The sequence below is a fragment of the Triplophysa dalaica genome, chromosome 10 (genome assembly GCF_015846415.1).
Source record: "Triplophysa dalaica isolate WHDGS20190420 chromosome 10, ASM1584641v1, whole genome shotgun sequence".
NCBI lineage: Eukaryota > Metazoa > Chordata > Actinopteri > Cypriniformes > Nemacheilidae > Triplophysa > Triplophysa dalaica.
In genome coordinates, this window is record NC_079551.1 from 5,855,660 (window position 1) to 5,879,575 (window position 23,916).

At 37.0% G+C, this 23,916-nt stretch overlaps 1 protein-coding gene across 4 annotated transcripts; it reads right to left on the reverse strand.

Annotated features, from left to right (window-relative positions):
- Positions 1 to 28: 28 nt before the first annotated feature.
- Positions 29 to 22,410, reverse strand: ptpn4b (protein tyrosine phosphatase non-receptor type 4b). 4 transcript variants are annotated; one of them, XM_056759767.1, is made up of 27 exons: positions 22,053 to 22,410; positions 18,126 to 18,277; positions 17,069 to 17,173; positions 16,648 to 16,690; positions 16,492 to 16,570; positions 16,126 to 16,170; positions 15,988 to 16,040; positions 14,597 to 14,717; positions 14,320 to 14,407; positions 13,977 to 14,065; positions 13,559 to 13,622; positions 13,295 to 13,467; positions 13,063 to 13,131; positions 10,963 to 11,097; positions 8,654 to 8,809; positions 5,589 to 5,748; positions 5,424 to 5,504; positions 5,254 to 5,310; positions 4,977 to 5,133; positions 4,291 to 4,463; positions 3,857 to 3,947; positions 3,716 to 3,777; positions 3,481 to 3,627; positions 3,226 to 3,354; positions 2,672 to 2,820; positions 2,431 to 2,566; positions 29 to 2,352 (listed from the first exon to the last, which is right to left on the reverse strand). In XM_056759767.1, exons 2-27 carry the CDS (start codon positions 18,258 to 18,260, stop codon positions 2,257 to 2,259), a joined length of 2,793 nt encoding a protein of 930 aa, XP_056615745.1. In that variant the 5' UTR covers positions 18,261 to 18,277; positions 22,053 to 22,410; the 3' UTR covers positions 29 to 2,256. The 4 variants fall into 4 exon arrangements, with proteins under 4 accessions (XP_056615745.1, XP_056615744.1, XP_056615743.1 ...); XM_056759766.1 differs by having other exon boundaries at positions 8,654 to 8,812; XM_056759765.1 differs by having other exon boundaries at positions 17,069 to 17,176.
- Positions 22,411 to 23,916: the final 1,506 nt, after the last annotated feature.

The following is a 23,916-nucleotide window of genomic DNA, read 5'->3' on the forward strand; positions in this document are numbered from 1 at the left end:
TTTATTACAATTGTGAGTTTTAGTTGTACTCTCTCGAACACACACACTAACACAACCATACAATATACAAATGTAACATACAATATTCTGCATACTTCCCTAATTTTTTAGATGTACTAAATAAAAACGATCACTGTTATCTTTTCAGAACACTTTTAATATATAACATCGTATTTACAAATATTTCACATATGACACTATGTAGTTAAGACCCCCCCACACAGGTTTTCTTATTCAACAAAATGTTCAACATAAATATAATTAAACAGCCTTTCCCCCCCATTTCACAATTACAGTATAAATTCTACAGTAGCACATCTGACTACAAAGTCAGTTACAAAGTGCTGCCCTTATGTCGTTCGTTTTTTTCTTTAAATACAAAAATACCACCATATCCAACGGTAACATCGCTAGTAAATTTCTAGCTGCTGCACTATGACGACGTACAGTGAAGCGAATCGGCTCGACATTCAAAACGGTGGGCGGGATTGGTCCTTGACGTCAAATCGTTTTCGCGAAACGTCGTAAAGGAAAAACGTGAAGTGCCAAAGTGGTCACGATCGTAAACGATTAAGATGGTGTGGAGTTTCACATTAAAAATGCTTTGTTTGAGCTGTAATTTATAAATATATATTATTTGCGGAAAATTTTTCATGATCATATACCGTTAAAACAATTGTTAAGCCAAATTCATTGATCGCTACCGTCGAAAACGTGCAGGTCCACAAGCGTTTCTTAAATTTCGGCAATTTGCACTTTAACGCAGACTAGTCAAATATTTTATGTTCTAAAGGCATGGCCATGTAGGATTTATGACCACCTTATGGATTATATTGCAGGTAATAGACAACTATGTGACAAAATTTAGAGTAGCATTACCAACAATAAGCAAAATGTGAACTTGTGCTCTATAGAGGGTGGAGCACAGATATTTTTCACTCAGCACCAAATATTCCTACTTTGTGATATTCGTAATTCAAATTTTGTACCAGAAATCTTCATTTCAAACATAAAAAATTCCTAACATTTTAAAATATGGTTGTTTTGTTAACATTTTCACGTGAACTAACAATAAGCAATATAGTCTTTTAGCATTTATTATTGGTTAAATATAATAAATGAAATGTAAGTCATGCTAAACTAATAATTGAACACAGTTTAAGTATTACTTATTGCTAGATCATGTTAGCTAATTCATTAGCATTTGCTGTTAACAAAACACACCCGTATCGTAAATTGCTACCAAAAAAAAACCATACTGACTCACGAGACAATCTTTAAGCTGACAAGGGCAAATGCTTTGCTAAACATTACCGAAAATTGTTATTTTAGTTTTGACATTTTAATTTGCATCAGAAGTACTGGTTGATCGAAACTAGTAGCTTTCAGTTTCCGTCAACAAATCAAACATGAATTCACAGCTTTAAAGTTTTAACAAACATCTACTTCCAAGATCCGATCGATGCGGAACCCAGAGTCAAACAGCTGCCTATGGAGTATTTAAGGATACATACTTTAGGCATGCTATGTGCTACACACACCCTTGTAATAAATAATTAATTAGTCAAAGCACCAATCGGTTTAAGAGGCAAACAGCTGTGAAATTTGGCAGCAATGACTCATTTTCAGTGTAGCTGACACAAAGCTGGTGGCTTGTGAATTTAGGATTTAATTTAGAGAGAATTTGCGATATTCTCATTGAAAATGTTCGATAACGTTAGCTAGTACTTCGTGAAAGACGGGGTTCAAGGCCCAGGAGTAAAACTGAACAAAATGTATATCATTAAAAGCTGATTTTTTCAGTGGCGAACTGGTTTTGTTGAACTTATAAAAAGACGCTTAAATTAACAGTTTAAAGTTAAGTTTTAAACTTAAACGTTAAAATGTGTACAGTCACAGTCGGGAAAAGGGAAGAGAAGGGGCGAGCACCCGTTGTTCACTGTTAAAAAAAATGTTGGATGCAGGAGTTCATTCTGACATGGATTGTGGCTCATTTCAGCTTTTGGCACGAAAGCAAAAGTACGTTTGTTTCTCCGATCCCGAAATGAACATTATTGACAGTACCCATTAATCAGTGACCTGATATTTTTTGTAAATGAAAATCCCTTTCATTGTTTGTCGCTGTTAAAGTGCAATAGTGCTTTTCGTCTGTATTCTGGCTCGCGCCGGTCACGTCTGCTGCCTTCCAGCAGGGGCGCCAGCGAGCCGAGCATCATTCTCACTGGCAGTAGTTGGGCCCTCCGAGAATCCAAGGGTTTACTCCTCCTTTTCTGTAGGTTCGGTCTCGCACGGTTTTACAATCTCCTCTTCGTAAACTTTCAGGATCGCTTCGCAGACGAAACGGTACTGGCTCTGCACACAAAATGTTAAATTATTAATACGGACGATCAAAGATCTGGTTGCACGAGAGCGTGTCGCGCGGATACTCACAGGAGTTTGGATCATCATGGCACGCTGGTCTCTCATGGTCCTTACGATGTCTAGCGGATAAACGGGCTGACCGCTCTCTATCAGACACATCGCTGTCTCCATGGTGATGAGAACGCCGGTGCGACCAATCCCGGCACTGCAAGAGGAGAGTCAAGCGTTTATGATCAATGCCACAATGTTTCTTCGTTTACTTGATGATTGTTAACGGTTTAATGTTAGCGAGACATTTTTCAGGCCTGACCTGCAGTGAACCACCACAGGCTCCTGTGTTTCGGCTCTTTTGCCGCGTACTTGACTGACGAAGTTGAGGAAATCGGATGAATCTACCGGTACGCCGTGATCGGGCCACGCCATGTACTGCATCTGACAGATCTGTCGATCTTCTTTACTCTAAAAACACAAGCAAAAGAGACATTAATGCAGTTTTAATAGGTTACCATTAAGGGTGTGACATCATACTGATGTGTAATACTGGAAAAAAACATTTCTTGTTTTGTTTGATTGTTTACATTAATAATATAAAAAAATTAAATCAAGATATATTTACTCTTATACTACTAACTATTAAAAAATATATGTCTTGCTTTGCTTTTATTGTTAAGAATAATATTATTCATTATATATTTTACACCAGAAATATTAATTCTATTGCTGTGCATGGCTGTATAACTGCGTATAAATACAATGTATTCAATTTCCTTTTTATGGTATTACAGTTAAAAAAAAACATGAAGAAAGTGTTTCAAGCTTGTCTACAAAAACATGGAACAAGCGAAGAAAGGTGGGACGTCTGACCTCCACGTGTGTAAGTGTGAGTTCTCTGAGTAGATATGCAGAATTTCCTTCTTCAGATACACATGTAACCTGAAAGTCCCCATACGTGCCACTCGCAGAAGCATTCGGCCAGTACTGATGACATTTTACCTAGAGACAAAACATTAAAAAGTTTATATAAAACAGATTTAATTGGTAAATAATAACCCACAAAAAAGGTATAAACACAATTTGTGTCTTTTTCCAAGTTTCATATTATTGTTAAAATATTCCTACCCTGCCACGTTCGACTTGTGTCGTGAGCATAACCACCAGGGGGGCGCTCTGTTCCCAAACCATCTGCCAGAATTCAGAGCAGGTACCAGGAAGTGGCCCTTGACAGGCGATATAGCGCTTTACTTCACCTGTTCTGGGGATCTCCATCTAAAATAAATCACACATTCATCCCTCTAACAACAAAAGAAACTACTAATGTACTAAAAAATTTAGATAATCACAGAAGAGCGCTCACGTTGATGTAATTTGCATTGATGTAGTCATCCGCCCCCTTTAATATGACTCGTGTAGCATCATCTGTGTAATAAAAAGTTATGAACGTTCAATCACGGAGAGTTTTACTTAAATATAAAAATATAAAGCATCGTGTACTCACATGGGGAAATATCCCGATAGCGGTTTTTAGAGACGTTTTGTGGCAGCCTGGCACATGACACGGACATCCCAAGCCGTTTTCTGTACAGTTGCTATAGGAAAAACACATATTTCCAATAAAAAAGATGTTTTGGTGTACAAAAATAGTTTATCTTGACCTAGTTGCTTGTTAATATTAGCAAAATGTTGTTGTTGCAATATTATCATGTAATAATAAACAGACTAAATTAAGATGGATTTCAGTACACAAGGCCACGACATCAAAACAGCGACAAGGAAGTGGACTGGTTATTTTGAAAACAACAGGAAATTATAAAAAAAAGCATAGGCCAAAAATAGGACAGCCAAAACACACAAATAAAAAAATGTGAAGGCTTGACTTTCTCAAATTAAAGAATTGATTTAATTAAAAAAGTTTAACTCGAGCTTACTCACATCAAACTGCGCGAGGACCGTTCCGCTGGAAAGACCGTCTTTCAACAGCTGAATGGAGGATTTTAGACTATCAGCATCTGAGTGGGACTGATCAAGACTAGATGTCTCAGGAATGTACTGGAAATCGGGCTCCAGGTCCAACTTGTCCTGGTCTTCATCTACATCATAGATGGCTGGAGGTAGACATAAACAGAGTTTTTGCTTTTTGTTTATTTTCAGTTTTATAATGTTAATTAAGGTTTAATTTTTTTTAACTTGAATTTTTATTTTAATTTTTAATTTATTTGATTTCATTTTTAGTTTTTATAATGTTAACTATCGTTTAATTTTAACTTATGTTAGGTGGTTTAGATTTATTATTATGTGTTTCTTATTATTATTATTATTATTATTTGTTTTTATGAGTTAATATTTATTAATACTGAGTTTCATCATGAATCATTTCAGTTGTAGTTTAAATTGTTTTTATTTATTTTCATAAAAAAATGTGAAATAAATTTGAACACATGGAGTCAGAAAAATATATTATATATTAAAATAAATGTTAAATAAATTACTAAATAAAAATAATAAAAAACGAACGTGTAAAAAGGACAAATACTATTACATTATTTCATATAATAAATCAATCAAATATCAAGAATATAAGTATTATATTTGTTAAGCAACATCCAGGCGGGTCGTACCATTGGGTCTTACGAGCAGGATGAGCTCTCCTGATTGGTCCTCACAGCTGGCTTTGATTAGCATAACCACATCATCGTGAGTGTGCTCCGAGATATCCCGACCGTTGATCAGCACGACCTGGTCGCCTTCGTTCAGGCGCGGCATGCACATGTCAGCCTGTCAGAGGTCAAAGGCCACAGATTAGGTTGCAGTCACCGATCAATACTGAAGGGTCAGACGTTCATCAATTCCATCAGCCACACCTGTCAGCTGACATGAAAATAAAAAAATACATACTGGAGTTCCTGGAGCCACACGGGACACTATGATGGGCATCCTCTGATCAGCGCCACCCTGTGGATAGAAAAGGTAATTCTTTACAAATATATATTGCTCTTTATTTATTTTGTAATGCATGTAATTTTTGAATTTATGAATTAAATAGTTTTAATAAATCAAAAATTTACCTTAACATTAAATCCAAAGCGCCCATTTTCATCCGGCCTCATTTTAATCAGCACAAGATTATCATGAGGAACCGCTCCATTCTGAAAACCAATGAAGATATGAATCAAACCGACAACAAAGACCATAAAAAGCACACGTGGAATGGAAATATGAGTTTTTCGCACCATGCTCTTTGCTGAGGCCGTAGGTACGTTGTAAATTTCAGTCAAGTGGTCGTCCAGCTCATGTTGGGACTGGGTTCTGCCATTTTGGGTGAGAGGGTCTTTCCTGGACTGTTTCGGGGGCAACGCCGGTGGCTGTTCATCAGCGGTTACATCTGGAGACCTGAAAAACATATTTAAAGGTCCAGTAGTGAATATCACAGCGATTTTGGACACTTGAGAGATCTTTGAATTTGTATGTAAAAACAGTTCAGAGGTTCTGGAACAACCTTAAATTTAATATGTTTGCTAGATGTTATTTAAGATAACATCTATCCAATGCCACAATAATATTTTTATAATAAATTACGCCTGTTTTGCTGCAAACAATGATAAATCTCTAATGTGAGCCATGTAGATGTATAAAATGTCACACAAACATTCTGGATAACACACATGCTTGCATAAAAGAGCACAAACGTGTTTTCTTAAGAGAACAGCGCCATCTGTAGCATTTAAAGGGAAGCAAATATCACACCTCTGTGAAAAGCTTACTGCTATTCCGAGAACAAAAAAAATGTGTGACCGTCTCAACTGAATATAACTTGTCCGGAAATATCTAATATCTTATATATCAGTGCCATTGTTTTGTCTCCAGATGCTCACCAGCGATGTATTCTAAAGCATTTATAAAAGTGACATAAACATCTTAATTCAACTAAGGCATAATCCCGGTTTAAACTAAGCCTTGTCTCTGAAACCAGGCCTATGTCTGTTAATTTTATATGTGAATTAATATCATAAATATACACTATCCTACATAATATATACAGTATTCAAAAATATTTATTTACATCTAAAGCTTTTTTTTAATTCTTGAAAACTTAAGCTACAATTTAGCAACTAAACTATAAAAATACAATTATTCAAAAGATAATTATTTTCAAATATTGTTTTTAAATAATACATTTCTATAACATTACTATTAAATAAATAAATCATTACACGAGTTAAATAAACCATGTATTATCAGGAGAGTGAAAATAAATAACATAAAAATAACATAATAAAAACTTGAAGACAATGAAAACTATGAATAAACAAATAAGATAAAATAGTGACCCAATAAGATACAAATGTAACCATGCAACATTCGATTTCCCATGATCATTCTTACATTTTTCACTATGTAGATTTCACTATGTAACACTATGTAGTCTAGGCAACGAGAATGATTTATGATCTGTAGAAAGCAGTCTGTACGAGCGGTGCTGTATATCTGCTGGGTGTTAGCGAGGATTTCCAACAGTTAATCAAAGCACGGCTTATTTGCATACCAGGCGGAGAGTATTAAGACCCAGGACTGTTGCTCACAGAGAGAGAAGCCATGTCACACACACTCGCACACACACACACACACGCACACACTCACGGTCTCATTATGAATGCTTAGATTTCCAGCATGAAAGTTCCTCTGCTCTGCAGTCCACAGACAACACACAGCCAAGGCCTCCAGGACATTTACATAATAAAAACAACTGGGACACACAGAAAACGTTGCTAGAGCGAAAAAGAAGGAACGTTTCGACCGACAGGCGAAAGAAGGAGAGATATCCGAAGAATCTTTTGTGTTGTTTTTAAGTTGGATACTTAAATGTAGTTGAAATGCAACACTGAGAAGATGGAGAGCATAAAATAGTAAAAAGGCATGAAAACAAAGCGTAATGCTGGCGGCCCATGCACATTCAAATGATAAAAATCTTTTGACTGACACAAATTACAATAAAACCAAATTAAAAATCAAATATTAAATTAAAAATAAATGAAAGATTTGAAAATATTTTTTATATACAATAAAATGTATAAGTTATTATCATTTTTCATTACTAAAATAAAATCGAGTTTATAAAGATAATCTATCACATTTCACGTTGAAATGGTATTTTCTCCAGGAAATGCAAATCTGGTTTATTCTTTTTTTTTTTTTTAGATCAGGCAGGTCTGAATCAAGGTCTACCAGACACCTAGATTTGGAAACTATGACACTGCAAATTTAGATTGTCGGGCAGATCTGAGAAAGGAAGCTGGTGCGTGGTCACAGATTATTCCAATGGAAAATGATGCCGTGTTCACAAGCTAGAGTTCAATCGCACGTCAGCGTAACACGGCGAGCTGTGCCAACCACAAAGCTGAAAGCGAATTCCCCGACTGCAGATTCTCAGGCCGAACGGTGTGTGAAAACTGAGTTTAACCACCGACGTGTCATTTCAACAGAGCCGAGGTCGAGCGATATCAAACCTCAGGTTACAATTGAACGTCTGAGTATGTTGCTCAGCGCTAAAATAAGAATGCGTTTTCACAAGGGAAAGTTTGACTCAAAGGACGGTCAACCATCGATTGTGTGCTTCAAAAACGCATAATTAAACAAATGTGCAGTCTTTGAATTTGGGTAGTTGACAAATAAACCGGAATTGTATCCTATAAATGTTGATTTGGCTAATATAAAGTTGTATTTTATTAACTGTTTGTTTTCAAATTTTTGCTTTACCTGTACGCTTCATTTTTCAATTACCCAATATGCACATTTTTCACATGTGGAAAACATGAATATTTGGGTAAACAAAATACAAAAAATAAATCAGATTTTTTTCAAGAAAACAAAAAGCAAATAGAGACGATGTGGTTGTCAAAGAGATATTTTCCTTAAGTATGATATTTTGCATAATGAAATGGCACAGAAAATACAAAAAATGTTCATCACTTTGACAACAAATAAGTTGGATAAGATAATATGGATAAAAATCGATGTGACATTGCATTGAATTAAAATCTCTAAACAAAATACCAGTTATAATACAACACGATTTATCAATAATCGGATTGATATTTGATTTATCATATCTGATAACACAGCCAAAATTTGCATTGATCATCGAAAAACACATGCCGGTTGATCACGGCTCAACAGATGATTACTAAAAATCATTTTAAACGACTCAAAATAGTATTGCGTACAGATAATTTATATTTCCAGTGTGAGGGCAGTTGTCAGTTATATTACAAACACTGATTTGTTCTTTCAAACTTACGGTGTTGAATCTAGACTGATGCTGTTTGCTTGTGTGGAGGACGCAGACTTGTGGTTGGTGAACGTCTGACATGGCGAGTCGTCAATCACATGATCGACCAAGTGACCGATGGAGGACGGCCTGACACGCGCCCCCTCTGTGTTAAACACAGAATTACTACTGAAAAGAGAAACGAAGACATTAATATACAGTAAAACCCTTTGTGTGTGTATGACTTAACAAGTTTAGTTAGTAGTGTGTGTGAAAACGTGTTGAGTAAAATTGTGCCTGGGTGCGTTAACCACCTCATAGGGTGATTATGTATCTGTGTTATTCCACCTGTAAGGGCGAATTTGTGTGACTACACAAGAGATGTGGTCAGATTGTTATTGTTTGTCTGCGTGTGCAAGTTTGTTTGCGTGCAAGTTTGCTTTTTCATGAAATCAGATATAGTTATGGCGGTTTATAAACTATCAAATCTATCATGACTCAGATAGCACAGGTGCATCTGTGAGATGTCTGTATAAGGTCTGGAAAATACCTGCAGTGTAAAAACAAACATCTTAGAGCAGTCTTACGTACATTTTAAACGATTCTGTAAAATAATCTAATTGCGATTTTTTCTACCGATATTGCGATTGCGATTAATATGAGATTATTTTTCAAGCACTTTATCTTGTGTATTATTTAATAAATAAAATCAATCAATCATCGTAAACAATGCAATATTAGACAGACTAATCCTAAACTATAGGCCAGGCTTAAAATTATATTAGTTGATTGACATATTTTTATAGAATTACCTCAATCATGCTAGTATATTGAATGATATAAATTTCTCGCCATGTAAAAATGTAGCAAATATCACAACATAAAGCGCTAACAAATAAGCTCAGTGTAATATAAAGGTCAATAATCACAGAAACTAAAATGCAGATTGCATAAATATAAAACAAAACTGTGGCTTTACCACACTCAGTAATTTGAAAAAGCCGAGTCACTTTAATAAACATAAAAATGTTGGTTGCACTTAAACACTGTCTGTTAACATAATAGACAATCTTTAAATAAATATGTAAAAATTCAAACTCTGTACTTAATATTATCTTAGTACATCTCAGTCTTTTATTATTGTTATGTGCCGCATGACGTTAGTAGTCCTGCCGCTGAGCCAGCATAAATGTTAGCACAAACAATACCTGACACTGCACAGCATCATCCACACAATGTACAGATTGACTATTTTAAATGCAGACGCGAGGGAAGCGCGTTTAAATAGAGACATAATAAATCGCATTATTCGTGCGTAGTTGGACGCCTGAACATTTTGAGTTTACTAGATTCAATCGAGGCGTGAAATTCGCTTCATTCGTGCGTGAAATTTACGCGAATTCGTGTCATGGGAGGGGCTTCTGCCAGGCGACTCCAGTCTTGTGTGTGTGTGTGTGTATATATATATATATATATATATATGTGTAATAAGGTTCAATAAAAGGAAGGAAGGAGGTGGGAACATTTAACAAACTTTAATAAAAATAAACAAATCATTACACGGATGTAAAAGACCGGCAGCCACCTCATGGTCGACTGCAGGCCACAAGAACATAAATACAAACTAAACACATGTTCGGGCCCGGTCCTCTCTCGCCGGCAGTCCTGTTGATTCATCCTTTTATGCTCCCGAACTCTTCCGTGGGAGATGCGGGACCGGTGCGCGCACAGCTGATTTCCACTATCACTCACGCCACCGGCCCGCCCCACGGCTCCCGTCCTGCCTTCCTCGCATATATATATATATATATATATATATATATATATCTCAAAATGAGTAAAGAGTGTTTTTTACAATTTAACAGATTGTCCAACCTCCTCACTTTCTTTCAAGCAGGATCCTTTTTATTCCTGTTTCGATAAAAGTAAGATGTATCATACATACAGCAACAATGAGTTTGTTCTCCATTGTTATTTCGGATTTCTGCCTCTGCTCACTACGCCATAATCACGTCACTACTAGAGCAAGCTCCTTATTGGTTAACGCAGCAAAAAAATTAGCCAAAGATTTTTCAACTCGTGCGATACACGCTTCAAATGCCCGAAACGCTCAATTCAATCCGCATCATTCACGCGAATCGCATCATCGCCGCAGGATGACCTATCAAATCTTTGCATTGACTTAACATGTTAATCACTCACTCTTGAGGATAAATCATTTCATAGTCTACTTTAAAACCAATAGAGGTCACGGGAAAGTCCATAACAAAGAAAAACAAAAGTGTGTTTGTGTTTTAAAGCCACACGTTTGATCTCCGTTGTCTGTGTATAAGACTCACTGATTCGGCGAGTCCGGTGGAGAACGGTTCGGCAAGCTTTGAGTCTCCAGTCGGTCATCCGAGAGAGAATTTCTACTGACGGTCTCCCAGTCCAAGCCGCTCATGAGTCTCCGGACCAGAGGCTTGCTCGGTGACCTGCAAACACATCAGATAGACGTCAGATTGGTTATTGGTTATACACATATGACCTATTTGTCACCTGCACCAGATCCACAGGAAACATCGTTCAATTCAATTCCAAAGATACTCAGAATAATCAAACGTAGAGCTGGTACATTTTATTATTATTATTATGTTTTTTTTTTAAACATTGTTAAGTACATATATTTATTTTTCATTATATTCATTTAAAACATACATATAAATTTGTGTTATTTTATATATTTTGTATCTATTTTTGTAGCCCCATTTACACATTTCACGTTAGCTCCATTTTCACAAACAAACAAACTTGCTTTCCCATTACATTTTTCACACACATGCTACAACAACTAAACAAAACTAAATACGAAATTTCCAGCAAAGTTCTAGAAAATCGTCAATAAAATTCAAACAAAAGCCGAAACTTTCCAAACAAACGTTAGTTTACAAACAAATGCTTTTTCCTCACGCCGTTCTTACACGTGGTGCTTTTAAAAGCCACAGATATCTAACAATGCCTTGAAAAAAACGTGACCCATACCATAACCAGGTAACGTTTTCTATTCTTTTGAGGATGCGTCGTCGTATTGTAAATCAAATACCTTCTTGAAGTATGATGAACCATTAACTGTAGTTTGAGTTTCAGCCTCATCATCTTCGAACAAACGCTGCTCTCTCTCGAGTGTGTCTCACAAACGTGCGTACTACCCGCGGCTCGGCTCACGCTTCCTGTGTTTGGGTGTCGTTCTGAGAATACCCGACCACACATGCAGACGCTCGAGCATTAATATCAAACCCATAATGCAACACACCCAAACACGTACAGACATACGATGACACACATGCTGTCTAATATAACACTTACAAGCACTACGTGGTTTCATATTGTTGTCTATATTGTATTGAACAAGACGCACGCATCACTACTTGTGCATTTAGACAGTATACGTGTGAATTGAAAAGATTTTTAAGATAAATTTGTTAAAAAAGTGAATCTAGATCATTACTAATGAATAGCGCATTGTGTCTGACTCTTTTTCTCAGTTGAGATATTTGAGACGCAGAAAAGACTCAAGACTCAATTTGCTCTCCCATTTAACCTCATTGATGTCTAGGAGAAATAATAAAGAAATCTAATCTGTGGTATGTTTTATGGGAGTAGCAAATTGAGTCACAGTACATTGCTACTTCAAAAATAGAAACCGGGGATGATGTGACAACGTTAGGGACGGGCGACATGCGAGCCATAGTTTTTATTTTATTTGTAGTAAACCTTAATTTTATAATAGAAATAGTAAGTAATCCGTCAAAAAACATGGGTACTACATTTTTTACTATAATAAAATCATCGACGAAGAGCCAAGAGATTCTCCCGTGAACACCGCGGTAGCTATCTGCGTTCAAAATATTACTTTTATTATTAAAAAAAAATTGTAGCACAGATGTTATTTATCTTAATCTTTTCAAAAACAGCCAAACAGAACTCAACAAAACGTTGACACTTCCACTTCAAGATGCTTTAAAGACATTTATCCTATATTTTATTGTAAAGTCCCCATGAACCGCAAGTTGCGACCGTTTTTTATTGCCGTATTTTGACGCATTTCCGAGTGAATTGGAATTTCGAATGAGAATAATAGTGGGCGTTTCTCTGCGATTTGATATGATGTAAAATAACAGCCGTTGCGTTTGGAAATGAAACTGCCAGCAGACCGACAGTTGAAGGGGAGGAGTTAACGGATGCTCCGCCCAGGCTGTCAAACATATGTCATTTAAAATGGATAGTCACGAGAAGACAGAAGTGCATTTTCATATTTTAATTGAAGATTATGAGGGCACACACATTTTAAAATGAGAATGACCCACATTGATAAAGGCTGCAATATTTCACCATATATAAAATAATTTCACTGGGACTTTAAAAATGGATAACGTTGGATAATAAAAGTGTCACTGTACCTGGCAAAAACTCTGTTTTTGTTTCCTCTTTCCTTGCCGTACTGTACAGACTGGGCCTCTGTCCTTCCACTGTCAAAAAAAAAAGAACGTTGTGTCATTGCCAGTTTGGAAACTAAATTTGTCTCGGCATCAGAACAAATAACTTTAAAACTGGTGTACAGCATTTTATTGTCGTGACAAAGTCAAGAAATTCAATAACTGACAAAAGCAGACAGGTGTTTAAACATCTCACCAGTAGCGGTATTTGGATCCGAGGGTGAAGTACTGCAGAAACAGGTTCCTCTCAGGAGGAACGGGCCGCTCCAGTCTGAAGAACGTATGATGCTCAACGCAGGCCTTCCATATGTTCTTACATGCTCTGTAGTTCATCATGTTAAAGCCCAATAAACTCTCAGGGTTTTCACTCTGTGACGGCGGAAATACAACAAAGACAGAATGTGAAGAAAATAAAATGCGAGAATGACAAAAAAAAGGAAATTTTTGTAGTCATACTCACCAGTTCTTTTCTTAATTGTATAAAAAACTGCTTAGATTTAAAAGATATTTTTACAATTTTCAACCTGAAAGAGAGAAAGTTAAAAAAAAATTAAATGATGGGTAGAAATGATTCAATATGAAAAAATAATAAATATGTATATATCGATAATATCAGAAAAGTATTTTATCTTATTATTAAAGTATATTGAAATATAAATAAATGCAAATGCATATGTAAATATTAATCACATACAATTTCAATCAAAAACATCATTAATTAAATATATTAAAATATAAAATATATATTATTACAAATTAAATATAAATTAATATTTTATTTTTAAGACTTTTTAATTAAAGGTAAATCAAACACATTTTTTCCTATCATATTGAATATATTGTGATTATATCACCCATAGCAAAACTATTAAACTCACCATGGAAAGTTGTTGATTCGTACCCTGTCCTTATAGATCGAGATACCAGCAGACAAAACTCCGATGTAAATCTCAGCGTTACAGTGGTCCTGAAATCAACAGGAAGAATTGGTAACCAGAAGGATGGTGTTTCCATGGCAACATCAATATGATTGTGTTTTCAAGGGCAATTGGGCATCTGGCTTACTGGATTGATTTGAATTAACGATCGATATGCAATTAGCAACCATTAATAATTTGACTATGTGCTTTTGTAATTGTGTTATTATATTTGTTCGTTTTTTGTCAAATCATATGTCCCGATTAAAAAAGCAATAGATAAAACAGCGGGGTAAAAACTCACCCGAGCATAGTGCAATTCCACACCGTATAACTCCAGCGTGCGAGCGGCATTCAAATAGTTAAACTCGGACTGAGCTGGAGTGAGTCCACTGAGAGAAAAAGAGAGACTATATCTCAGAGAGCCACAAACAATGAACTGCCTTGTTTCTTCAAATACGCTTCTGTGTGTGTGTGTGTGTGTTCAGCTGTGAGTCTTTGTTCTGCGGTCTCTGCAGACACTCAGTTAAATCGAAGAATCATGAACACAGTGAAGTATTTCACAGACACATCTCTCTTACTTGTGCTCTTGGTGAAGTTTGGAGACCTCTTTCTCAAAGTCCTGTGGCGGGTTGGGAATGAAGCTGTACTCGGAGAGATACCCGGGCGAATGTTCAGAGTGACTGTAGTCCCCGAACTCAGCTGGAACACAAGCAGAGAAACCATATGTGCATGTGTGTCAATGTGAGACGGGGCACAGCGCGTCCAAAAGACTTCCAGTTTCCTCAATACACACCATTAAAACTCTGACACTTGGGAAAACGACCCTTAAAAATGAACATGTTTGTGCACAATTAATTTTTTAAAAACGCTTACTTTTCTATTCTTCTGACATCATCAAGGCTGTGTGGGCCGGAAAGAAATAATATTAACCAATAATATCACAGCTTAGCATTTTACCATCTAATGAAGTTACGGAGAAATAAGAATACTAGAAAATACTAGAAATAAAAGTGCTACCCTACATTATTCCACAATATATATTCAGTTTTATTTAGAAATATGTCTCATTTACAGATGTTAAATTTTGGTTGTTCAACGATTAATCGCGATTAATCGCATCTATAATAAAAGTTTGTGTTTAAATATTTGACATCTGTGTACGGTGCATAAAAAGTTTGCATTCATAAACACCTACATGCATTGTATATTTTTAGGAAACATTAATATTAATATATATACAGTATATCATTTAAATATTATATAAACATTTATTCATGTTTAAATTTGATTTTTCACTTTATTATATACACATATGTGTATGTTTTTATAAATACAAAATGAATATGCGCAACACACATACATATATTATGTAATCACACACTTTTATTCAGGATGCGATTAATCGTGATTAATCACGGAGCAACCTAATGTTGAACATTTGACAAATACAGTTTAATCATTTTTAACATCTTCTGTTGTGTTTCACAGGAAAACTTATGTTTCCCAATTACGTCCTTTTAATGGCAAATAAAAAATGAGGAAACATTAAAATAAAATTTCAAATAACTGGTGTTGTTATTCATGTAATAAACCCACGTTAGCCACATTATTGACGGTTTTCCGGCCTTTCTTACTGAAAGTGGGTCAGTCAGTGACAGAAAAGAGACAAAAGGAGATCATGGACCATTTGACAAACCCTACAGCTTTTAAGCATCCCGTACAGACTGTTATATCACCAGCCCAAGTACATAGAGTTTACAATCAAATCCTCCAAATCTGTTTATGTTGGATATTGTCATTGGGATTTAGACGTGGCCCCGTTGGCCATAAGAGAGTTCCTGTAGCTAAACTGGTAGAAATTGTGTATCATGGGTTTGATTCCCAGGAAAAACAAATGCTTGCAGGTTATGTTTTTGAAACGGTCAAAACTCAGTTTCAGCCATTGAAAAACCCATGAAGTAAATCTCACCTTGAACAGCATAAGAGGCCAAAAGTACTGCGGTATTCTGAGGGCATGGAAGTCTAAAGGAAAAAATGAAAACCAACCGACATTAGAAAAGGCAACAAATACATTACGAATCTTGTTAAAAGAGAAAAAAACATTCACCTTCCACTTAGAATATCCTGCTTTAACTGTAGAAAGTACAAATACCTGCAATAACAAATGCACACGAATTAATCGCATCCAGAATAAAAGTTTGTGATGACATAATATATGTCTGTGCATTGTGGATATTTATTTTGTATTCATAAACACACACAAATACTTGCATATTATATGTATATATACTTTCAATATATTTTTCCTATACGTGTTTATAAATACAAATTTTACATTCACAGTTCAAGGACATATATTATGTTAACACAAACCTTTATTCTGGATGCGATCAATCACGATTGAACAGCTCTAAATAAACGTTAACGATAAAATCTCTTGTTATTGCAGATCGAATACAAGCATAAATCGTACCTCGTGTACTCCTCCTGTAGTTTACTGGGGTCGCTCACAAAAAACTTCACCCTAAATCTCAGATTATGAGACGACGACCCTACAAGCACAAATCATCACCATTATTTACCTCATAAAAACACGCTAATAACTAAAAATTTAAAATAAAAAACATACTTTTTAGCTGTTTTCTAACAGGTTTGTTAGGATCCAGCCACCTCTAAAAACAGACAGACAGACAAAACGAATAAGGCGCCGCTTCTATGAAAATCTGATTTTACTTTTCATCTGAATGTAAAAAATGCTTAAAGTAATGTGGAAGACCTCGCAACCGCTGTCGATTCAAAACCGAGCGGCATCCAATCTAATGAATTATACATTTGCCTCATTTTACTATGCGAACTCGACAGAGGCTTTTAATGAGCATTCGGTCATTGTGTCTGTATAAACCAAAAATAATAACCAAACAGCCTCGTATTTATTTGAAATAATAGCATGAGAGTTATTTGGCACACGTTATGTACTGTAGCATGAATGAAACAGGATTTATGGGGAATGTGTTGCTGGGGCAACAGCTGAGTGACAGGTGAGCATTTACCGGGCTGTCCAAAGAATCGTCCGCTAGCTGAAGGCCGAAGTAGTCGCGCTCCGTCAGCTCCAAATGTTTGTAGACTATGTCTAACAAGGTCTGGCCCTGATCTTGCTTCTAAGAGAGAGAGAGAGAGAGAGAGAGAGAGAGAGAGAGAGAGAGAGAGAGAAAAGAGAGAGAGAGAGATGCTTATCATAATCCTAAAAGGATCCATGTTTCGTAGCTAATATGCAAAGTTAACATTTTAAAAACGCTTTTTTCACAATTCGGTTTTTCTCAAACGTGCTATTAATTCAAACCCGCTGACTTCAATTTGAAAATTTCAACTTCAAACATTTCTAGACCAGCTTGATCCGTCAGCGCGTCTGATCACAACAGTTATGGCCCCGGGCCGGGATCGCTACTGTCGAACCGAGGAATGCGACGAATCTGCCAGAAACGAACCCTCCGAGCTCCACACCGACAACAAACCCAACGTCGCCACATCACATAAGCGCATGACTTCACTGCAGCTTCACCGCGCATCGCAGACGCTTGACTGTGCCGATTCTCACCCACTTGCCATTTAGCAGACATTTCTTGTCCAAACGGATTTATTCCACACATGTCTGCCCTCGGGGGTAAACGCTGATAGAGCAAGAATGAGACATCAGCAGTTTCTGGGTCATCTCTGCCTGGAATTGAACTTGCAACCCCTGTATAAGCAACCAAATCTTCATTTAGCCCATTCTGAAAATGGGGCTCGGCGGTGTTAGAAGAACAGTTCACAAAATATGAACTGTTTTCAAGAAACCTTGTTTGCAATTTGAGGTATCGTTCATGTTCGCAGCCCAAAACGGAGCATGCCGAAGTTAATACTTGAAATAAACTCCCAAACATATTTCTGAGAAATTACAATAGTGATGCTTGTCATAGCAAATATTATGGAAAATGTCTGTCAACATCAGAAACGAATCAGAAAAACAAATCTAAACAGATCTACTTTTACGCAAAACATAAACATTGTCAATAATATTCAGACCAAACGTCGCGGGTGAAAATTTCAAAAATGTGTGTTTATACTCACGTTGACTTCGAATGTCTGCACTGTGTTGTCCAACAGCAAAACGTTACACACCACCAGCAAATGTCTCTCTCTGGACTCCTCCACGGCTCCCACATCGTTACTTCTGCCAGCGGGCAACCGGAAGCGTGCGGTCATTACGCTCCCCCTTCCGTCTGCAAAACGCACAGTGAAGGTTAAAGGTCAAGCACACACACTTAGTTGACTTGTGTTTGCTCTTCACCCTGCAATAAAACAAATAACTATTTAATTTGTTTATAAGAGTGCGGACTACATAGATAACTATGAGGTTAATTATATTAACCTTGTTATGTTTATTTTACGTTTGCACGTCGCGGCTTCACATTTGAAATTGGAATGGATTACGTTTTATCGTGAATAGTAAAAAAAAACATCGCTTAAAGTGATCACAACAACATCTTGCCTCAGTATTGATGTGACATGGACTTGGCTATCCTAAATCCAGAAAGGACTTTATTTATTTTTTTATCGCCCTTGGTGTGAACGAGTCTTTTCCTATAGATTTTTTTAATCGTTACAGATGATTTACCGTACAAGAACATGCTTTTCATTTTGTAGTCATGTGACTTAAATACGCTAGCAAGTCTAAGCCACATGTTTTTATTCATTTAATCTCAAAAGGCTTTTCAGTTCCAATAGTAAAAATGAGATTTGTGCTTTACAGCAGAGACCAGAAGATTTTATTTACATAACTGAAACTGCCTGATATGTTTTCCTGTGAATCACCATTTTCAAAACCGCTGACACACATTTGTCCTCTACTATTCACATTAACTCCATCTATTCAGAGCTCAACTGATATTCTCAAGGTCGTCTTTAGCACCTCATCTGTCGGTTTTCTTGTTTCCTAAAGGCAATCTTGCCCTTTTTAAAAAGATAGTTTGTTGAAAATGGAAAGAAATGGCACAAAGCGACTACGATCAGTAAATATAATACATTTCATTGAATAGCACCTGACAAAAAGCGGCGAAGGAGTTTCAAAGCACGATTTTGTATTTGATTGACAAATATTTATTACATTATTTATTTTTTAACACAGCAGAATTCACACTCAAAATCGTAATTGAATATCATTACTACACTAAAAGTCAATCTTTAGTACAAGATGTCCCACTTTAAAAGGGAAAATATCAATTTTGTCATTTATTTGCCCCCATGTCATTGAAAACCAGTAGGCCTATATGACTCTTACTTGTGCAGAACACAAAAGAAGATATTTTGAGAAATGTCTCAGTGGTTTTGTGTTCATGCAAATGGAAGTCCATGGAGTCCAGTGTTGTTTGGTTACCAACATTCTTCAAAATACTGTATATTATTTTGTGTCCCGCAGAAGAAAGACACTCATACAGGTTTGGAATGAGATGAGCGTGAGTAAATGATGAAATAATTTTTGGGTGAACTATCCCTTAAAAAGTTTTGTTTTGACCCTGTTTATTCACATTGTTTGTTGCACGTTGTAAACATAACTTGAAAGGAAAAGATCAAATATGGTATGGTGTTGTGTACAAAGTCTCTTTCCTGTAACTTAACACATTCTCAGCACATTCACTGATGCTCAGGTCATTTAGTAGTAGTTATGGCTTAAGCCTAAGGTGACTACCAGTCCAGTGAGAAAACATTTAAAGGAACAGTTCACCCAAAAATAGAATGATATGTGGAAAAAGTTTGTGACCAAACTGTCAAAATTTTGGTCACCATGGACTAACATAGCAGGAACATTCTCTTTATATATTTCTTTGTCCTGTTATACACCAAAAAAAATATTTTGAAGAATGTAAGAAAGAAAAAGGTTCTGGTAGACTCTCTAATTTTTCCTACTATGGTAGTCAATGGTGGCCAAGAACTGTTACAAGCATTCTTCCAAATATCTTTCTCTCTGTTGTTCACCGAAACAAAGAAATGTTTACAGATTTGGAACAAATTGACGGCGAGTAAATAATGTCAGAATTTTTATTTTTGTGTGAACTGTCCCTTTAAGGTTTTCCCAATCAAATATTCCTTTGAAACGACATCTGCATCAGTCATCATTCACAGTTGCCGCCACGCACGCAAAATCATTTATTTTGTTTTCCATTTTAAGATGCACCTAAGTTTCTTTACACATGTCGGTGCTGTAAGAAACAAGGTCCAGAAGACAGCTGCGTAAACATTTGAGGGTCAGAGATCGTGACCTGTAGGTGGGGTCACAGACGCCCATTCAAACTCCCACACCCAAGTGATTATAACCATTAATCCGTGACACAATTTCAATTTTGTCACAAAACTAAACAACTCTATCCAATATTCAGCGTAACCATACTTGAACTGTCTGACAACCGTTACGATGTAGCTTGTAAACTGCCTTTGAAATAAAACAGACCATTATTTAAGATCTCACAGAGACACATACACACAATTCAGACTTTATATGCAATACTTACATCACCACAATCTAATTCGTTCTATGTGGTTCAGCAAAAAAGGATAATCTCTTTGTGTGATAGGTTGTGTGATATAACTGAGATAATATGCGACTGTGCGTGTGTGGTGGAACATTTCCCTTCAGTAGAAGTTCCCCCGGATGTCACCGAATACCACAAACACAGAAACATTCGTCATTTTTCCGCTGAGTAGGGTTTAGACCACCAACACCTCAGAGGGAACATAACATTGTGAGGTTACAAAAGTGAGTTTTTTCCCCACCCCAAAACTGTCTTGGTCAGATATATTTTCCATCTTGAGGTTATCAAAGTCTAAATGTGATACACTTCTACATCAATTGGTATTTGGTAGTATATACCACTTGAGATGCGAAAGGCCACAGGTTCGAATTTCTAAAGGTGCACCTTTGGATATACGCATCTGCAAATTTGAAAAAAAGACAGTAGGTCTAAATGGTCAATTCATTCTTTGACCCCAAAATGAATAATCCGTCACGCTCGTGCCTTTTTAAACCTGCTTGACTTTCTTCCGCAGAACACAAAAGAAGATATCTGGAAGAACCTTGATAATCAAACATTGACTTCCAATGTACGGACATTTCTCAAAATATCTTCTTGTGTTCACCACAGAATAAAGAGTCACAAACGGATTTTTAACAACATAAGGGTTAATAAAAGATGACATCATTTTTTTTGTGGGTGCACAGTGCACTGTCCCTTTAAACACATAACGCCCCTGTACCCCAAACCATTTAATAAACGCACAATTGACGTACAAAAGTGCCATCTCGTCTTTCCATTCAAACATGTACACCATCTGAATACAACACACACTCGCATTACAGTCTGTTCAAGAATGCGCACTAACACACATACACACACACACCGGGGGACATGGAACAGGAGATGATGTCACCGACAGCCGGGTAAGATGCGTAGTGCCCAGAAAACAATTAAAACAAACCTTATGCCGCTTATACGACATTAATAGAAAGACGTGTCCGGATGCAGCTGTACATGCAACCGGATTATTTGCATGCAAAGGATGAGAGGGGGTTATGCAATAACGTGACAGAAAAAAAGAATGCACCGTTACAAACGAACGAAACGCCACGAAGCTTAAATATATCCAAAATGACACCAATGGATCTCCAAAAGAGGCCAACAAGGGCCACCGCCAGGTATCAGCAACACAACCCTAAGCATCCCATGTTGCCTGGCAGCGTCTGTTGCATCCCAAAAATGGATTATCTTGACATCTAGCAGAAATGAATATAACATGAAGTCATTGGCACGGTGGCAAAGCCGAGCCGCACGTCAGATCACACGCGACCTGTACGCCTCTGCCCGTGCATCGTTCGGGGGTCCTGAAAGCTTGCATTGGCTGGTTTGGTTGCTATGCAATGGGATAAAAAGGAAGACGGGACACGCATGCAGGCAGGGATGAATGAATGGACTGTGGCGTGAATGCAGAAATGCGCACGCTTACCTTCATAAACAGGTCTAGGAGAGTCCAGTGGATGAAAGATGGTTCTGTATTGGGATGGATGGAAAACGGGAGGGGGAGAGACGGACAACGGAAGCTCATCCGCAGGAAAATAACCACATCGCTGTAGACGTTTACATTACATTCGTTTTAAGGGGCCTTTGGCACGGTTATAATAAGAGTGAGAATCCCACGGCGACGTGCAATCCTGGATTCTTGTCAGACGCAATGCACGAAATGAGAGCACCGCACGCGATTGCTTTCCTTTCTGTGGCTGCTGTGTTCAGCGATGACTGGCCCGGGTTTAGCTCTATAATCCCGCATATATCTCTGCGTTCCTGCTGCTGCGACTGCAACGTGCAGCGTTAACATGGCGCAACCGCTCACGCCACGCCCACATTTTCATAGGTCTATGCGCGGGGAGGCGGGGCAACGCGCGGGGGCGTGGTCGTGGATGCACGCTTACATAGGTTGTCACTTCTGTCTTTTAGTTTAAGTCTCGCTTTTGTATATAAATAGATGGATGGATGGATGGATGGATGGATAGATAGATAGATAGATAGATAGATAGATAGATAGATAGATAAATGAGACAAAATGAGATGACAAAAACTCAAAAATCATGTATTTTATTATGTTAACATGTTTTTATTGTGTTAGTTAGCTGTATTTTTTAGTTACTATGCCTTAAATCAAAACAAACCAACTGCTGTTCGCAATGCACAAAAAAAAGATTTCATTCATTTATTTTGGAACCAAACTCATCATTTATTCAATAAACAAAGACATTGTAGATTATTTCAGTTATTTTCAGTCAAGGTTCAGAATAAAAATGGCAAACGCTTTATCGTCATGATTTGTTTGGTGGGGGCGGGGCAACTCCCTGGGGGCGTGGTTTTGAATGCACAGATTACTTGCTTCTTTTCTGTAACTCTTTCTATATATAGATCATCAAACGTTATGATTTTTTATTTTGGGGCATTGCTGAGCCTAGTGTCATGAGATCAGTCATGCAGTAACTTAGGTGCCCCAAATGCAAACTTAAATATCAACATCGCCACCTGCTGACTGCGTTTGTAAGTGTGTGTGTGTAGCTAGGAGTGACCTGAATCTGCACTTCACAGAGCACAAATACATCACATTATCACTGCAACATTAAAACAACATCTCTAACTTGAAGGTATTAGAGTTGAAGGTTCTGTGGGGTCCTGATGATCATTTTGAGTAGCTCTGTATGAGATCGAGAACACCGGAGGATGCTCGAGGGAGACTGTCTGTTACTAGGCAACCATTATGAAGTCACAGGGTGATTCTAGAACACATCACCGCTATAGATCCGTTTCCAACATATTCTCCTGTAGTCAATTACATCATTTGTTGGTGTCAAATGAGAGAGAAAATAAAATGCCTTTTGTCTCCATCAAAGGGAGAGTGGGCTGGGAAATATGCATATTTGTTAACCACACATAGTCGGGTCATAACCTAATGGATGATCATGTCAGACTACAAAAGAATATTAAAAAGTAATATTTAATTGACTGTACTGTACAAATGTTTGTATTTGTACATCAACCATAATTTTATTTTAAGTGCCCTGAAGTAAATACCAACGTAAGTCCCTCCCTCTTTCTCCAAAGCCCCGCCCCCTGTATGATTGACTAACGCGTCATATTTCTGCTTGGCTAAAACAGGGCAGGTCGCTCCCTTGGTTGCGGTTGAGATAGTTATGCACCTTTAATTTAGTGATATCAGTCAGGTAATAGGAGAGAGACTTTTAATATGTAGGTTGTGTAAAAGTATTAAATACTCATGTACATTGTGAATAATAATCATTAATATTATTACAAACGATAATAAACATAAGCTA